The following is an 18,594-nucleotide window of genomic DNA, read 5'->3' as shown; positions in this document are numbered from 1 at the left end:
GCACTTTATGACACTCAGCACTATAGAGACGCTGTCGCCTGCTGGTCAGAGTTCAAGATGGTTCAAAAGCATCTAAGAACTCTAAGCAAGTGATTTAATGCCTCAGGAGGTATATTTTAAATGCAAACTTTACATTACTGGCAGAGAGGAAATGTTGTCCATCAAGAGGAAAGTGCTTTTAGAGTTGAAGTGGAATGTGCTAAGTGGCCATTCTTGGGGAGGCTCTCCTTGTTATTCCACTGTAGACAGCAGTGTTCCAGCAATGTGATCAGAGCTGATTGTATGGGTGTGACAGTGCAATAGTGACTAAACAATGATGTTTGCGAGGTTTGTTATCACACCTTTCTAAAGATAGCTGGTAAATTGTTAAATATGTCTTTCTCCCTGTTCTGTGAAATCCTCAGACTTTTGCCCAGCTCATGGAAATTGCATTTGATGGCAGTTTTTCCAGAGCAGAACAAGGTTTGTGACCCAGTCTTAAGTTTTGCTTGATGCATTTCGTTACAGTCTGATTAAATAGTACTCCCTATTCGGTTATCCGAAAAGCAAATAAGACAAAACTATAGGACTTGTAGGATGCTTGCTTGTAGGGAGCAAAGGTATCTTTTGTTGAGGGAGCAGTAGAATGGTCTCCTTATTCATCAGTTAATGAAATGAAAAAGAAAGAAATAGAATATATCATCCATGTTATCTGCACATTTTATTGTGACGTCAGATTGTTGACTTTGTCACTTACCTCACTTTCTGAAGCAGTAAAATTTAAAGTGAGGTAACAGTCAACTGCATTTAACCTGACTTTAACGGAGATTCATTTATGCTTGTCCTTGCAGAACAAAGAATATGTGTGTCGGGGCCACGACTATGAGAGGCTGGAAGCCTTTCAGCAGAGGATGCTGAGCGAGTTCCCACAAGCCATTGCAATGCAGCATCCGAACCACCCAGACGACTCTATATTACAGTGCGATGCCCAGTGTATCCTTCAGTGAGATCTTTGGTACCGATTGTCTTGCATATCTGACATCGACTGATTCTTTGTATTGTTGGAGTGAATTGTTGCCTTTTATTCTGCAGGGAGTATTGCAGGCCATGCTCGAGAGATTGGCGAGAGATTGATCACATCCAGCCTTTCACCTTTACCAGCAGCATTGGCATAAGGGATGTTTTACTTCACTAAATGTACATTCCAATACCTTCTCTTGGAGAATGTGTTGTTGGGAACAGATATAAAAGTATTCTTTTCCACTGTCTTTTTAACTGCAGCTTTTTTTTTCTTGTAGTCTCCTTTTCTTTTAAGTTGTGGAACTCCCTTATAACTATGGCTCTAAATTTCTTTCTTCTCGTTGTTAATGAGTACTGCAGTTTAATGGACCCAATACAACGCTTTGTGCATTTAAGGATGGAACTATCCTAAGGATGGAACTATGGAACTATGACTGATGAGGCTGCAGAGACCCGGGGAGATTTTAGTTATGAAAACACTGCCATTTGGCTTGTGCCACACCAGTGAGGGCACTGCACAGGACTGCAGGACTTTAACCTTAAGAATACTGTCATTAAGTGTTTGATGTTTCCCACTCATTTTCCATATGATATGCTTTTCACTCTCCAATGTTATGTATCACTGATAGTTTTACAGACAGAAAGGGTTGTTTATATATTTACTTTCATTAGTTTCTTTGCACTTGTTGCACAAGAGACCTTGTCTGTAACAGTAAGACTACAGCAGTTAAACTGCCCTGATGAACATAGGACAATGTCTGCCTGCAGACAAAGGATGAAATTTACCAAAAGTAAATATTAAAAATTTAGGTTTCTGTATACCTGGAGACACAAAGATTTATTGAAGTGCCTGCAGAAGTGAAGCACCTAGCTTGAGTGAGAACTAATAGGGTCTGGCTCGTTTGGCTGATCTAGATAGAATGTAGTAAGACATCTGAAAATATGTGCATCCTCAGGTGTCTTGCTTTGTTTGATTTGGCTTTAAGGTACTACAGCTTTGTAGGCACCCTGAGGATTTCTGGTGTTGTGTCCTCTTGTTTCGTGTGCAAAAGAAGGGTGTTGGTAAACAAAGAGAAGCATATGCTGTTTCTTTCTGCAGCAGAGGCAGCTTTCTTGTTCAGTGTCCCATGGCTTTCTTTGACAAGGCAATGTGCAGATTTACAGATCTATGCCGTGACTCCCATCCCTGACAGCATCGATGTGCTGCAGATGGACCGCGTCCCTGACCGCATAAAGAGCTTCTACCGAGTCAATAACATCCGGAAGTTCCGCTATGACAGGCCTTTCCACAAGGGCCCCAAGGACAAGGACAATGAGTTTAAGGTACAGGCAGGCAGAAAACTGCGTTAAGTGTTAATAAGGCAAATACTGTCTTGTTAGCTTATGCTAATGTAGCCTTTCAAGTAATCCTGATTTGGTGGCCAGACATCAGTAACAAGTGGCTGTTGAATCTGGTGGCTTCACATCTGAGCATTTTGCAGTTTAAAGGTAAGTCACTGGAGTGCCAGGAGAAATGCATTTCAAAGTAAGATGTTTTTTTTGATTGGCTGGATTTCTTGTTTTATGATCGTAGATGTTCACAATGTCTTCTTGGTTCCCATGACAGAACTGGTATCCAAACTCAACCTCTGAGAGTTGACTGAAATGCTGAGTGTGTTGCTTTAGAACACACTGAATTATTTTCTGGCATTTAAGTGATTATCAGCATGGCATACTACTGTATGTTACTGTTATGTGTATGTTATGAGGTTATGTTATGCTGTATGTTATGAGGTTGATATATTCTTCTTTTACATTTGCCCTCCCTTGTAGCTAAGAGTATAGATGATGTGATTGTGATTCATTCTGTGTCTCACATCCCTCAATTTCTTTCTGCAGAGCTTGTGGATTGAACGCACCACTCTGACCTTGACTCACAGCTTACCTGGGATCTCCCGTTGGTTTGAAGTGGAAAGAAGAGAACTGGTAACATTCATAATTCTGTCACTGAGGTCTGAAATAATGACTTACTAAGGGTGCAGGGCAGATGACTGAAAACTCCTTTGGCTGAAATTTTACCATTTAAAATGATACAGTTTAGCAGCAATTAAGTATGTACTTTCTATATCACCTAGTCTAAATAATTGCTGAATGTAACCAGGGGAATTATTCAGGTGAACGTAACAGTGTAAAGGAGAACGTGCCAAAAAGATTAAATAATTGCATTGTCACCATGTCTTCAACAACTCCATGACCTGAAATAGAATATTACTGACAATGAAGTTTGTTAACTTAGCTGATTTTCTAGCAGTGAAAACTCAATGAAAATCAGTGAACCATCTAAGAGTATTTCTTTACAAGGAACACAATGAATCACAATGAAGCATCCGTGGAATTAAAGTATGTTTAATTGCTTTTAAGGTTGAAGTAAGTCCTTTGGAAAATGCCATTCAGGTGGTTGAGAACAAAAACCAGGAGTTGAGAACGCTGATAAGCCAGTACCAGCATAAACAAATGCATGGTAATATTAATCTTCTCAGCATGTGTCTGAATGGAGTGATTGATGCAGCTGTGAATGGGGGAATTGCGAGATACCAGGAGGTAAGTGAGGCTTCTGAATATAGGATCAATATTTTTCAATCTTATTTTCATTTTTGTTGCAAGGAGCCTGTCACAGAATATGATAAGAAATTATCATGCACTTTATCTGAATGTGAGGTTAAAACCCCATGCTTGATTATTCTGCAACAGTGCTTCAGTGTGTCAACAGGAGGCTCCAGAGATGGAGCTGGGATACTGCATTAAAGTAGGTGCAGTTGGCAGTAGAGTTCTTAAGAACGAAGCTTGGGTTACATGGAAAACCTGAGCTGGCAGGTACAGGAGTGAAGCAGCAGTACAAAAAAACCCCATTTCTTATGTTATAAATCCATTATCAGAGTGTGATTGGGCCTGTAATCAGGAAAAGCTGCTAATTCCTGCTGCCTAACCATTATCTTTGCTAGCCCAATTTCAGACTCACTGAGACCCTAAAATTATCTGATGTTATCTGCTACACTATCTGATACATTCTTTGGCAAGCTGTTAATTAAATTCCACATTATGAAGGGTAAGTCTAGAGTGAAATAGTAAGAAATGGCAGCAGTGGTCCAGGGGTCTGGGATATGTCTTTCCTATTGAGCCATACAGAGAATGCTCTTCACTCTTTTGCATTAGTTACCATCTTACTCTTTAATTCCATTAACCTGAGGAGATTTTGTGAAGGAAATGATATAAAATTCAAATAACTGAATAATATAGGGATTGGTGGTATTGCCCATCATTATTGCATTGAGAAAGCCCATCAGATTCATGCCTTATGCTATTCAGCGCTGGTTCCTTTAAAGTAGGAACAGAATGATCTAGGTTGCTAAAACCTTACTGTAGCTTTACCTGAACCCCAGAGTGCCAAAAGCAGTAAAATTGAGCTTCTGCTGTAGGCTTCAAATACTTAGTTTTCCTGAGATTTCTGAACTTTTTCTTCTTGTCTTTCGACACCAAGTCATTATAAATATCTTCCATTAAACAGAAGGCTTTTTTTTCTTTTTTTTTTCCCTACAGGCCTTTTTTGATAAAGATTATATCACAAAGCACCCTGGAGATGCAGAGAAGATCACACAGCTTAAGGAGCTCATGCAGGAACAGGTACTACTCTTCTGTAGTTTCTGGATTAATCAGTGGTCTGAACATACCAGGTCCAGTTCATCCATTCACAAGCAAGGAATTTCAGTACAGGAGATTTAAAGTACATTTAAACAAAAAAGGGAGCAGGTAGTCAAGTGTTTCTGAACAAGCCAATCACCCTAGGCAATGTTAGGTGAAGCTCTGCTAACAGTGCTTAAATTTTGTTGTCACCGTTTAGTATCCAATAGGTATTGTGCCATGCTTCAAGCCTGCTGTTCATTTCTGGCATTTTGAGTTATGTCTTCCTAGTAAATTTCGACGGTAAAATCAGGACAGGACAGGCTCCATGTAAAACTGGCAGAGCCGCATGGGAAAACTTAATGTTTATTTATATTATCTACAGTTGAGATTTTCTTTAATATCTCCACAAAACATCTTAGTAGATAAAGCTTGCTGGATGCTTTGCTGGGAGTGAAATCAGACAATCACATTCTTGCTAATGGAAAGTTTGGCAAAATAAGCCCCAGTAAGCAATGCGGCCAAGTCTGAGCAGAGCTACTAGGCCTGCTTTGTCAACAGATCGCTTAACAGATTTCCCATCTGTAAGATAAAGATAATGTTTATCTCCCCTCCATCCTCAAGAAGATGTTTGAAGATTAATTAGCTATTGTTTGTACACAGTTTTTATCATGTGTGAAATCATATGCATATGCTATCATGACTGTCTTTCATCTGAGAGTTGATATAATCTCTTTCAGTGACTAATATTGTATGTTTGACCTTTGAAAATCTGACCTTTATAAATAAGTAATGAGCAGCAGAAAGAATGAACGTAGGTGGCAATGCTGCCATGCTCAGGTCGGTTATCAGAACATCCTTTTTCATTTTTATTTTTTTGGTCACAGTGAATTATGAGGACTCTGTGCTGCTAACTCTGGAGAGAGAATCAATCTTTTGTTTCTTTTTACAGTTGTCTTTAAGAAATGTAATCTACTGTGACATAAATGTACTTCTTTCACATTTGAAGTACTTGCTGAAGTAATATGAGCTTGCCAGGTCTTCTAGACTTGATTGTCAGCAGTCCTTAGTTGAACAGTGGAATATTTTGCAGTACTCCCTTACACACTGACAGACTGAGGATAAGGCTTCTGTTCTCTCTCTTAGTCTTTATTTAGTTTTGTTGTGTTGTTTTCTTCTTAACAGGTGCATGTCTTAGGAGTGGGGCTGGCAGTCCATGAGAAATTTGTCCATCCAGAAATGCGTCCTCTGCATAAGAAACTGATAGACCAGTTCCAGATGATGAGATCTAGTTTGTACCACGTAAGCTGGTCTTCAGTTTTCCTATTCTGAATCATTCAGAATTCTGAGCATCTGTTGCAGTAGCTTTCACACAAGAACTGGGCAGATATGGCACTGACCAAATCTACTGGATTGCCAGATTATCACAAGAATTCTTGATTATGTATATCTTTCTCTGATATAAAACAGAAAGAAAGATTAACAGACAGTATTTGATGTTCAGCTTTTAGAACTGTCATCATTTGGAGTAGCATGGCATGGATTAGGCCCTCCAGAAGTATTTTTTTTTTTAATATATATATAGACAGTAACAGAAATTCTTGTTGCTTAATTCAGGCACCCAACTCTGATGATCTGTACACGCAATATTATAGGTCTGCATTTCCTATGTGAGTCAGAAGAACTGCCTCCAGAGGATAGTTCATAGTGTCTGTTAAATACCAGAAGTACACATGGCATCCCCTCGGACTTCGTACCTTCCACCCATTTGTGCTCTGCTGTACATCAGTGTTCTGTGACAGATATGTTTCAGACTTTTGTGGATATCTTGACACTATATTGTATGTTATCACAACCAAACTGAAGGACTTCTTTCTGTGAAACAGAAAAGAATTTTTTTAAATGTGTTAGCACTTTACTTCAAACTCAAGTACGTATTTTCTAAAAGCTTCTAACTTGAAGACATTTTCCCCATTCCTGGGAGTGAATGCAGGGATGGCCAGAAATTACAGCATCAGAATTTTAAAATACAGCCTTTCTCTTTCAGAGCAGATGCGATCCATACAGGTCACAGTTGTCAGCCCAAATTCACTGCCTATCTTTAAGAGTTTCTAAAAGATCTCTGTTTTCAAATTCACCTATCCTTTCGGAAAAATGTAGATGTTTGCAGTTTGGTCAACAGTGTGCCCCTGTTTTTCTCCAGAATTCTTGAAATGGTGGCTGGGAAGTATTGCTGGAAGTAGATAATAAAACACTGAAGCTCTTCCTACTGTGGAAGCACAGGATAACTGCAGATGATTACAGAGAACATGGAAAGAAATCAGAATTTTTTTCTGAGACAACTGCTGTAATTTTCTCATTACTGACTTAGCTAAAATAGTTACAGTTAAGTGACTCTGTGTCTCCTGTGCAGGAGTTGCCTGGTTTGGATAAGCTGAGCCCAGCGTGTTCTGGCAGTAGTACACCTCGCAGCAATATTCTAGTTTCCCATGGACCTATGAGCCCAGAGAGCATAAAGCTGCTTCATCGACACAGGTACCGTGTGGTCTGCTGCTGGAATATGTAGGATCTCTGCACACTGCTGCATTAAGATTCAAGGGGTAGAAAATGAGTGAACACTACTGGTGGAGTAGGAGGAGGGTGAATTTTGGCAGCAGTGTCCTTTATCTTCATTCAGGGCTAGCTATTAAAGCTTGAATGTTGATTGGAATCAAGAAGTTGAGAAATCTGGTTTGCAGCGAATGGTAAATACCTCCAGATGTTACATTGCTTTGCTTACACATCTCCATGTCTGACTTGCGAGGTTCCAACTTCTCCTGTTATGCAGATGGCAAGTAAATAGGTCCTTACCTGCAGTAACAGGGAAACTCTGCTGTTTTGCTTTAGAAACGTGCCCATTTTTAAGACACCAAAGTTGTTTTATCAGAAAGTAGCTCAGACTTCAGAGAAACATTTCAAAATGTGAAATCCTTGTTGAGACAGAATGCCCTCCTATAGAAGCTGAGGACCAATCCCAAATTGGGATTTTCAGGTCAAAGCAGAGCTGTTATACCCAGCCAGAATTGCTTACTAGAAAATGCCAGTCTGAGAAACAGTGACAAGAATGGCACCCAAATGATGCAGTGTTAGATGTTCTACCATGTTCCTCTTGGTAGGTCTGCACAGTTCAGCTGTTTTTAAAGCCTAGCAGTAAAAAATGTGGATCCTTGCTCCTGGGTACAGGATTGTGAGATTCTTTTTATAATTAAAATGGAGTGACTCTTATAGCACTTCTGTGCCTTGGCACTTTGGGATCTGAGCAAGAGAATTTTTTCCTCAGAATTCATCACTTTGCAAAGCATTCTTTAGCTCTTGGGGTAAGCTAGGGAGATTGTGTAGTGTACAAAAGATGTGTTTGTGTATGTGATTCACAAAAAAAAAAAAAAAAAAAAGAGATCAGAATGCATCTTTGCATGCAGAATACACTCTTTGCACTGCATTAATGTATTGTCAGGTAGAAAGTTGCCTTCACCTGTAATGCAGAAGGCCAAAGATGCAGTGAGGAGGTCTGTGTTTTGACCTGTGTCCTTTGCCTGGACTCTCCCGGAAAGGTTTTTAAGTTGCTTCCCCCATCATTCTGCAGCAGTGAGAATGAGAATGATTTCAGAATGTTCAGTTACTAAAGACAGCATTGTGACTTGTTAACCTGGCTTTGGATTCTGAAATTTGTTGTCCCACATACTATGTTATCTTTAGTCTTATTAGCACTTCTTTCAAATTTATGGACTTGATTGTTTGGCCTGATTTTTTCAGGAGTGTTTGACTTGTAGAGATGACCTAAAGCAAGCGCTAAACCAGAAAAAAATCAGGCTTCACAAATTAAAATGCAAATTCAAAAACTAATTCAAAAACTAACAGCAGCCCTGTTGTGTCTTTGTTCTCATTGCAGCCCACTGAACTTACTTGGCTCAGTCCGACACTCATCATCCTCTTTGTCATCCCACACCTCCAGCGAAACAGGGAACCTGGTTATCCTAACAGACAGCTCAGTGGGGGAGGCTGCGGAGGAGATGTACCACATGCAGGTAGGCTCCAGCATGCCACGAGATAGTGATAGAAGCAGCACTGAGCACGCTCAGAGGGCTGTGCTTCCAAGTGCAGTTTGCGTGTCTGAACTCATGGTTCTTTTCTGCTAGGTTATCTATGAAGAACTGAATAGCTAGAATCTGCCATTGTTCAAGAAGGATGACAGATTAATTCAGCCAGGTTTACTTTGGGAAGAAATTTTCTGAGAGCTGCTGTCCAGGATGATAACATTGCTTTCAAAACATGAGATTTCAGTCAGCATGTTGTGTATCTGACCTGTTCAACATATGCAGTTAATGTTGTTCCCAAAATGAGTCCCACACTCAAGTGCAGGTTAACAATGACCTACACTGAAGCTGTTTCCTAGACTGAGGTCACCCTGGGTGATTAAGACAGGTAAAAGTCCAATGCAGTGAACCACTTCATTCTCCTCTGATGGTTTCTCTGCTTTCTGCAGCTTGTTGACCCTCACTGCAGGTATCAAGGCTCAGTCACCAAAGTGTCTGTTTTATCCTTATGCCAGGCCAGCCCATCCACCTCCAGCCTGAGCTCCACACACTCAGCGCCATCCCAGATGATTAACTCTGCTCCTTCCAGTGCACGAGGTAAGAATGGATGGACCTAAATGGGAGTTAATGGGAACTACAGGCATCCATAATTCTTCCAACTTTGTCAACTTATTGGGTAAAACACCACCTGCACTGAAATACACCACTTTTCCAGAGTGTGGGTCTTCAAAAATGATTTTTTTCAAAATGTTCTACATTTTTCAAAAATTGATTGATTTATTTTTTTTAAGCAGCATTTGGAGTGTATCTGATGTGTGCTGGTTTCAGGCAACTGGATTTTATAATAGTTTCTATTATTCTGCCACAAGTTGTGACAGGCAATGTAGAGGAAAATAAGAATATTCTTTGGTACAGTGCTTAAAGGAGAGAGATCATGGAGACAAACACAAAGATTCCATTTTAGATATATCATGAAATCATGGTACAAAGAACTTAAGGCAGTTTAGGAGAAAGTTGTGTATGCACAAGCGTATGTACATGATGAGTGTTGAAAGATGTGAACAGAGACAAGGAAGGATTTCCCTGATAGGAAGATCTTGAAGAAGGGAAGAACACAGTGACAGACTCTAATGGTACTGTTACTGCCTTTGCTGTTACGGTAGCTAGATAAAGCTAACCATTTTCTTCCCAAGCCTCACAGCTGAAGCAAAAATACTGTATGCCATCGCCCAATTTTCGTTACTTCTGTTTGAGTTTTCTTCTCTCATTTTGGATTATTAATTGCAGGCTCATGAATTTCTTTCTACACTTCTTTTCACAGGAATATGAAGAAAGTACGAGAGATGCAGTCAGAGACAGAGGCTGTTATTTAAATCCTATCCCTTTTTTCTGTATAGGGGAACTGTGTGTCTCCTTATGGATAGAGTACAGAGCAGGCAGGGGAAGGTTTCTGTTGCTTGTTAACAAGTAAATACTTTTCTCTCAGGCCAGCTTGGGGCTTTTTTGCTCGATCTTGCAATAAAGTCTCAATTGACTGGCTGTTGTAAGACACAGACACATCTATCAAAGTGATTTAATTGGAGGATCAGATGGAGTAGGAAAGTGAGAAGTGGATGTCTTCAAATAAAGGCATATAGCTCCACTGATTGCCAAGAGCTGGAAGGAAAATAATAAGAATTGAAGTAACAAATTAGCAAGATGAAACTGGCATAACAGAAAGGGGAAGATGAAACTGAGTACAGAGCCATCATGCCAGAAAATCACCCCTGAGTGGATGTGCTTCAACTGGCATGTGAGGTCTGAATCTTCTGGGGAATCAGGGCTTTGGTGATCACAGTATTTCCATGTAGCTTTCATTTTAAAAAGCCAACACTTCCAGCGATGAGCTGCACCATTCTTTCTGAGCTTGGTGACTTCTCAGCAGCACCAGCTTCCCTCTTAACTGTATTGTTCGTTGTTCCTTAGAAACCAAAGGGATGAACGCTGAGGGATGAGCATGGTGCTGACAGTTAGTCAACAGCACCTCCCAAAGATGAGAGCTGGCCAATGTAAATGACCACTAATGAGGGAATAACCGTTTTGAAAAATACCTCAGTGTATATCTTAACATTATTCTTCACCCTTACTAAAAGGTTTTGACAGCCTTACATAATGCATTTCTTCTCTGCTTTGTTCACTTTCAAGTTAGGTGAGCGTAGCATTCAGACATTACCCACTTACTGTGAGACTGCATTTTAAAGTCCTAGATTCTCTGTTTCACAGTGTGCAGGTCACCACACTGGTTATTGCAACTCTGCTCTTTGGAATGAAGTCGTTTGTAGCCACGAAAACCCTACACTATGCTCCACTGTGGTAATACAGCTTTGATTTTCTCGTTGGTGATTTTTCCTTTTGTTTTGTTTTTGAATTGGGTGAATTTGATGCTTATGAAAATGAAGGTCAAGTGTCACTGGCCAGAGCAAGGTACTTCACAACCATTACATGTGCAGCTCTGCCAATGCACTTCTATTCCTTTTTTTCTTTTCTTTTTTTTTCTTTTTTCTTCTGTATTTATTTATACTCTTTTTAATTTAGTGCTGGTGAAAGGTGGTGGATTGACAACACTGGAGGCTGAAGCCCTCTATTTACCCACAGAACAGATACAGCATGGGCGGCAGCTGTGCAAGCTTCCCCACACTGCCCCCACCAATGTGCCTCATCTCTGTCCTGGAGGGACCACCTCTAGAGGTGAGAGGATAGTTTGGTCTCCATGACCCATCCAATCCTTGACCTTTCTGCTGAGACTGCCAACAAAGCTATGTAGTCACAGTGCTGGAGTGCTAGAGCTAACTGCTGTTCAGACAGGAATTACATGAAGACCCATAATTTGTTTCATGCAGGCCACCTAAATTTACCAAGTTAGCAACTTTGCTACCCGTGACCTTTAGCAGAGCATGGCTTTTGTTAGACACGTTTTTCATTGATTGACATGTTAATGTAGAGGTTAGAAACCAAACCAAACTGCTATCCCATTATCTGGATTTTTTACCAGCTTTTATACTGCAGAGTTCTTTCTGGATCTCTGCTGGTAGCGCTGTTTTGAGGAGTTGGGTATATTTTAATACAGTTTTGTAGTACACTAGTGACCATAAAAAGCCATGGCCATTTGCATTAACAATTTAACAGGAAATTAATTTGTATTTTGATTCTTCACTTCCAAACAAAGCCCTTTCATTGGTGTTTAAAATGACAACAAAAGCAGATGATTTGGTTTGTCCAGTGAAAATAATAAAGCCATTAATCCAACATCTTGTTTAAAAGATTTGTAACTAATGATGATGTGGTTTTACCACTGGAGAGTAGGTTAAAGCAGCAAACCTTGTACTGAAGTTATAGTGTATACTGCTTAGAGCAGAAGTCTTAAATAAAACTGTAATCAGAAGATAGCCAGAATTCTCTAACTGTGCAGTTAGAAGAAGATTATTACTAGCTATTTTTCAGGTTAATGTACACATCTTTCAGTTTTTCCCCTATTTCCCCCTTGTGTAACTTCTTTCCTGTCAAGAACACAGCATGTTTTTGTATGCAGCATAAGTAAGGAATTCATTTGAGGTGACTCATACAAGGCAGTGCTCTAACCCTACTTGAGTTAAAAGATTATGCAGAGCAACGTTTCCTAAATCGATATTGTAATGCAAAAACACTTGGGAAGGGCATCGCCTGGCTGACACTTGATGACTGACCTCCCAGGGTGCCCCTGCTTCCCCAGCACGGTTTCCAGGGGCAGGAAGTGAGTCCCTGTACCCTTACTCAGCACTTTGCAAGAACCCAGATATTTGCATAAAAACTTTCCTCATTAGTTCAAGAAGTGATAGTTTGGTGCAAGAGCCAACTGATTTCATGACAGTAAAGAAAATGATTCATCAGAACCAAAAAGATGTGTTGAGTTTGGAGCTCAACTGTGTTAATTTTCAGTTTTTTTCCTTAAAGCTAATACTTGTAACAAAGTAGATTAACATTTTCTTTTCTTTTCTTTTTTTTTTTTTTTTTAATGCTACCTCTGCCTTCAGCACAGGTTTTCCTTTCTCATTAATAGTTTGCACAGTGCTGCGCACATGCAGTGTAGTGAGCTGCAGGCTGCAGAGGATAAGCCCTGGTACACGCTGCATTTCAGGTGGCCACTATGGCTGTCCTGAAAGCTTCTGGATTTGATGTTGTTTTCTACAGTTTGCCAGTCCCTGAAAAGAGCCTTAGTGATTGTGTTCTCTGCCTTTTCAAAGCAGCAGGCCTGATTATTAACAAATAAATGCTTCAGTTATAGCCACTCCTCTCATGGCACTCAATTTTTGGAGGTGTCGGTGCTTAATTTGCTAGCAGGCTGGACATATGGCATAATCTGCCACACTCTTTGTGGCCCTAGTCATTTCCAAATTTAGGGTACCAAATGCCAGGGTGAAACTACCTCCATGTTTAGCACATGTGGAATTTTTCAGGTCACGCATGCAAGGTCTGGTGGAAGCTAGAATCCCATATTAGCCAATGGCACATTGGGGTGGTTTGCATCTTGGACAAAAAAGCACAAGATAAATAAAATGGCAAAGCTGACATTGTTGGGTTGTGCTGTGATGCAGTTCTGGGCACACCTAAGAGTTTGATACATCTACATTTGTCAGGCAGAAGTAGGACTATCTGTGACGTGTGAGTAAAAGAGACTCAGCATAAAGCATAACACTGTGTTTTCCAAGCTGATGCTTGTACATGAGAGCAAAGAATGTTGTGTAATTATGTTTCTGTTTTATGTCTGGGGAGAAAATGAGTTCGGAACTGGAATGCAGATACTTTGTGGCTGTCCATGTCAGGGTGGGGGTGTGGATTAATTGGGGATCTGCCTCCCCTATTGTAGGAGGTTATCCTGCATTCTGCTGGACACATTGTTCCTTCCACTGTGTGCTGAATATCAGTCCCAAAAAATGCATGTTTGCTTTTGCTGGGATAAAAGCTGCATTAACCAGTACCAGTGCCTTTGCTCATATGTTGCAGTGCTGTTCAGGTAATGTGTGTGGTTGTGGAAAGTCTGCAAGAGGGGGCATGTATTCCCCAAAAGCCAGCATGGCTCTGTAATGCGCTGTGTGCTGTCATCTGTTCAGTGCGTGTCTGTGATGCAGTGAAATTAGCAGTGCAAATGAAAGCTCACTCTAGCAGCTTCTGATCATCAGTTCCTGCCTAATACCATGCATCCCAATGGATGTGTCTGTCAGCAGTATCAGACTTTAGGAAGTCACTGATAGGAATCGTTCTGCTAACAAATCCCTTGTCAGCTCTTGTATATCAGAAGAATATTGTTGTGTGGCACTCACCTTGAAGGATACAAATCCCAAATAATTGCAAACTCCAGGAAGCTATCTGTGTGCATACCGCTACTTCTTAAATGGGAGCTATGCAGATAGCTAAGCTAACTAATAGTTAAGTCTACCAAGTCAAGTATATTCCAGCTATAAGCACTGCTAAACATTCTGGTGTCATACAATGGCTCAGTATACCAGTACTCAATAGAAACCATAGCTTACCTAGAGGCCTTATGAGCAAAATGCCACCCACGTTTAGCAAATTCTGTTCATTAGTGATTTTTGTGCTCTTATAAGAAAAAGCCAAACGTGGTATCACCAACTACACGGCAGCACCTCAGTCTCTCTCTACCAGAACTGAAGAATAAAGTAGCTTTCTGCTTGATCTGAATGGTGCACCTCAGGCTTTTATCCCTTTCTGCCACATTCAGTCCTGAATTACAAGGCTTTACAGCATTTGTATGACTGCAGTACTTTATTCACACAGTTGCCCTTTCTTCTGTATTTATTTATATATATTCAGCTCTTTGCACCACTCCAGGAGGAAGGAGCACATCTTACACGCCTTACATGTTGTGTCCCTAATCATACATAACGTGCCAGTTCTTCATCCTGTGCCACACACCCCACCAGCAGTGAGCTGCTTGTTGTGCTGGGCCCCGTGTTCCTTGAGTCCTGTTTGACCATCGTCTGAACGCACCACACAGAAGGACTGGCTCTGGGCATGCGGAGACGTGGCTGTTGTTTGTCACGTGTATGTGATTGCTCTCACTTGTTCACAGGCTCTCCCTCTCTACCAGATAAGTACCGCCACACAAGGGAGCTGATGATGTTGTTGCCAACCCACCGGGACCGGCCCAGCAGTGCCATGTACCCCGCAGCTATCATGGAAAACGGACAGGTAGCAGACCTGATTTCTCTTACGTTAGCTCAACCATACTGAAAAGGACAGGCTCATCTTTACTCTTTTGTTTGCTTTAAAGCTTCTCTTAATATTTTTGGGAAGCACAAGATCTTAGGATTTTCACTGCGGTCCAAGAAATAGCATAGACCTGCTGATACTAATCGCACACTAGACCCACCCACTTTGGTAGTTGGGTGATGTAAATTGTAACGACTGTTAAAACTGTAGTTGGTTGTCCCTTGAGCCCTGGTCCTCTGTAAGCATCACATCACTTAATTTACTCGCTCTTCCATCCTTCTGGTAAGCCTCAAAGTTGAATCTAAGTAGGTTTATGGTGATTGCCAGAGGTAACAAAATACACAGGAGGCTGAAGTAATGTATACAGGGTCTCCAAACAGTGTGCTGCTTTCTCTGGGCAAACTGAGAAATTCACTGTGTGCTTACGTATGAGCATTTTAATTCAGCTCTGGCATGCACATTTGAAGGGAATCTCCTGACCATGCCTACTTCAGTTCACATCAGAGAACTGTCTCAGAGCACACAAACTCTATTATTTCAAATGAAGCCAAAGCAAAAGATGAGCTTCAGAAGAGCATGGGGTGCATTCAAGCTGCTAATGGGCACAAGACCAGGCAGAGCTGCTCTGATATAACTCCTTCAGAGAGCACAGCAGGGTCCTCATCGCTGTTACCTCCGGAGATCTTCTAGGATTGCACTGCATTACTTGCTAATGTAGACAGTCTAAGGTTCCCATGAGTTTTTTTTTTAAAAAAAAGTCTCTTTGCCTGAAAACCTGAACAGAAATCCATAGGTTCTGTGCTTTCTTCTCCCTTAGCCTCCAAATTTTCAGCGCGCCTTGATGCAGCAAATGATTGGACCGTGCAAACCTTGCAGTGATCCCAACCTCTCCGTGGCTGAGAAAGGTATTCTTTTTCCTAGTTAACATGCATGCTTTCTAAAATATTATTACTCTGATCCTGCAAGTAGTGAATGGGCTTCTACATTTTCTGGCAGAGTGCATTCTCTTATTTTTAAAATTAACAGTTTAATTAACGGGGCTTCCTGCCAAATGTATAGTCACTTCAGAAGGGTGGAGTTGCACAAAGCTCTGTTTCAAAAAGCCTTCTGAGTTTAGCATGTTGTTATTGAAACAAATCAGGCAGCTTTCATCAGGCAGAATTCCCAAACAAACAAAAGGGGAAATATCTGAAAGAACACTGAAGGATTTGTACCATTTCCAAAAAAAAAAAAAAAAAAGAAGAGGTATACTGCTGCTTTTCTTCAGACCGTATAAATTGTGTTGGTTTTGTTTTTAATGAGCACTTACTCTTCAAAATAGTGACATTTCTTCTCTTTCTGAGCTAGTTTTATGCTTAATTAAGTTTCTCATTAGGAACTTATACTTGCTGCATTGAAGAAGTATGAGCGGAGCCCATGGAAGTAAGAGATTTCTAAGGAAGAGTCTGAAGAAAAGCAGTGAGGTGACTATAAGGTCATGGAAAAATGGGAAAGATCAGAGGCTTATGTGAGAATTTCCCAAATGAACCCATTGAACGGCGTGACAGGTCTGCACATAGGTGGGAAATGATTCTGGCAGTATATAGCAAAGGGTGTTAAATAGCCAAGCAGAAAAAAAGACTATGAGAGAAGAAAAGGAGCTTGTTTTGTTTAATGCAGGGGAGGAGGAGGAGGAGCTTGTCAATGGGGTGCCATGGACAAAGTGATGGGCTCACAAAATGACCTGAGGAACAGCATTCTGAAAAAAGCGGAAGAGAGCAAAATTCTTGAGTCAAAACCTGAAACAAGGGTGCTGCCATTAGAAAGCAGTGGTCTTATGTATGACTGGGAGAAACAGCATCTGAAAGTCAAACATTTTAAGGCCAGGAAAGACCACCACAGTCCTCTAGTCTGAGCTGCGCAATGCGCTTCATTACACTTCTGTCAGTGTTCTTGTTTCAGCAGCTGTGAACTAAACGGTATCTTTGAAAAACAAAAAGCCAGATACTATTCCAGAACTTCTAATAAATCAGAATCCATTACTTTAACAGTGTGGCAGCATTACAGAGCAGTCGAGATTGAAAACAGAAGCCAACCTGCATTTCAGAACAAATTATTCTGATGACGCTAATAGTGACAACAGTTGAGGCTAGGGAGTGAGGAATTAAGAGTTCTGCCTTAGCCATGTTGCATTTGAATTGAACATGAAAGACTTGGTATGATTTTTATACTGGACAGGAGAAAGAACTGGAAAAAGGTACGTACATGATGTGTTGCCTGTTGAGAAATAATTCTTGAATTTGTACTTGTGGGCAATATCTATGCAAGAGCATGTCTACAGCACAAAGAGAAGGGAACCCAAGACAGAATGTCCCAGAGTCCAAAGGAGCCATAAAAGACAGGTGGTGCTCTTAGGGATAGTGTAGGAGGAACCCCAGCTCTGCTGCTAGGTCAGCGGCTGCAGGCGTTTCTGCAGCCCTGGAGCCAACATCACTCTGTAGTCAGGATGACGTCTGCCTTGTTTTTGTCAGCTGTCGTGCTCCGTGAATTTTTCCACCCCCCTCCATGCCAAGTCAGAAGTACTGCTCAATAATTCCCATTGACAACAGGGTGACATCAGCTGCACAGAGCAGAAGCAGAGCTGCACATGGCCACTGAGACTGCTGAGAAGGGAGAGATGGGCTAGGGCATCACTGGAGCTCCCTGGGTAGGTTTCTCCCTGAAGCATTTTAGATCCAGCTCCAGTTTTAACAGGCAGCAGCCATGCTCCAGAATCGTCTGATCTTAGGATGATTTCCAGCACTTAGCTCAGAAGGCAGTGAATGAGAGAACACTGAGAAAGTATAAATGGATTACACACTGGAACACGGTACGTTCTGTTCTTACAGTCTTCTGCTCATCTCAGTATTAAAAAGAAATAGACAAAAAAAAACAACAATCATTTTACAAGCCAAGAAAACCAGGTATTGTTGAGTCCTTTTCACCTGATGCTGGAATCCTGCAGGAGAGCACCGTGTGGCTGGCATCATTCTGTATTTTGTCCCTCTTCATTTTAACCTTTTAGCACCAATTGCAGTAATGCAGATTACGGCACTCTGACGTGTAGAGCATGAGCAGGGCTGCTCAGAAAGCTCATCTGAAGCCACTTACCTGTGTTGAGATGTATGCATCCCTTTGTTTGAACCTGTTCTCTGTCAAGATTCTTGGCATCTTTGTACTTCATTCTTGCTTTGAGGGTCTCTCTTTAAAGCCAACATTTTTGTGGGTTTTCGGCTGTCTTTTGAGGCTGTCATTTTCTGATCCTTTTTACCCTGGGGAGTTTTAGATCTTGGGGAGTCTGTTCATGAGCTAAGGAAAAACAATAATAAACCTTTCAGAGTCATTTTAGAGAAGAAACACATCTGAAAAATGGTTGCAGGCATTTTAATTAGGGAAAAATTCTCTTCATATGTCAAACTCTCTGTTTATTTCTCCAGGCTTCTGTTTTACATGTTTCAAACTGAAGATGGCAAAAGCTGTCTTTAATCTCACCTTTCTGTGGTAGACCTACTGAAGTACTTAGTTCCTCTTCCCCCTTTTCTTTTCTGCCTGAGCTGATGAAACGCACTGATTGTTTATAAACACATACACAGTTATTGCA

At 40.9% G+C, this 18,594-nt stretch overlaps 1 protein-coding gene across 8 annotated transcripts in view; it reads left to right on the top strand.

Moving 5' to 3' along the window:
- The window catches only part of DOCK3 (dedicator of cytokinesis 3), a 185,848-nt gene that overhangs the window by 160,659 nt on the left and 6,595 nt on the right, over positions 1-18,594 (top strand). For 4 of the 8 annotated variants that reach the window (XM_048956982.1, XM_048956981.1, XM_048956983.1 and 1 more), the window contains 12 exons: positions 831-972; positions 2,156-2,322; positions 2,878-2,964; positions 3,400-3,579; positions 4,576-4,659; positions 5,842-5,958; positions 7,070-7,191; positions 8,585-8,720; positions 9,245-9,326; positions 11,304-11,456; positions 14,836-14,954; positions 15,793-15,880. In XM_048956982.1, coding sequence (XP_048812939.1) covers positions 831-972; positions 2,156-2,322; positions 2,878-2,964; positions 3,400-3,579; positions 4,576-4,659; positions 5,842-5,958; positions 7,070-7,191; positions 8,585-8,720; positions 9,245-9,326; positions 11,304-11,456; positions 14,836-14,954; positions 15,793-15,880 — 1,477 coding nt within the window. The remainder of the gene's footprint in view (positions 1-830; positions 973-2,155; positions 2,323-2,877; positions 2,965-3,399; positions 3,580-4,575; positions 4,660-5,841; positions 5,959-7,069; positions 7,192-8,584; positions 8,721-9,244; positions 9,327-11,303; positions 11,457-14,835; positions 14,955-15,792; positions 15,881-18,594) is intronic. The other 4 variants (XM_048956986.1, XM_048956984.1, XM_048956980.1 and 1 more) reach the window with 3 other exon arrangements.

The sequence above is a fragment of the Lagopus muta genome, chromosome 11 (assembly GCF_023343835.1).
Source record: "Lagopus muta isolate bLagMut1 chromosome 11, bLagMut1 primary, whole genome shotgun sequence".
Classification (NCBI taxonomy): domain Eukaryota; kingdom Metazoa; phylum Chordata; class Aves; order Galliformes; family Phasianidae; genus Lagopus; species Lagopus muta.
This window is presented reverse-complemented; position numbering and strand designations above follow the sequence as displayed.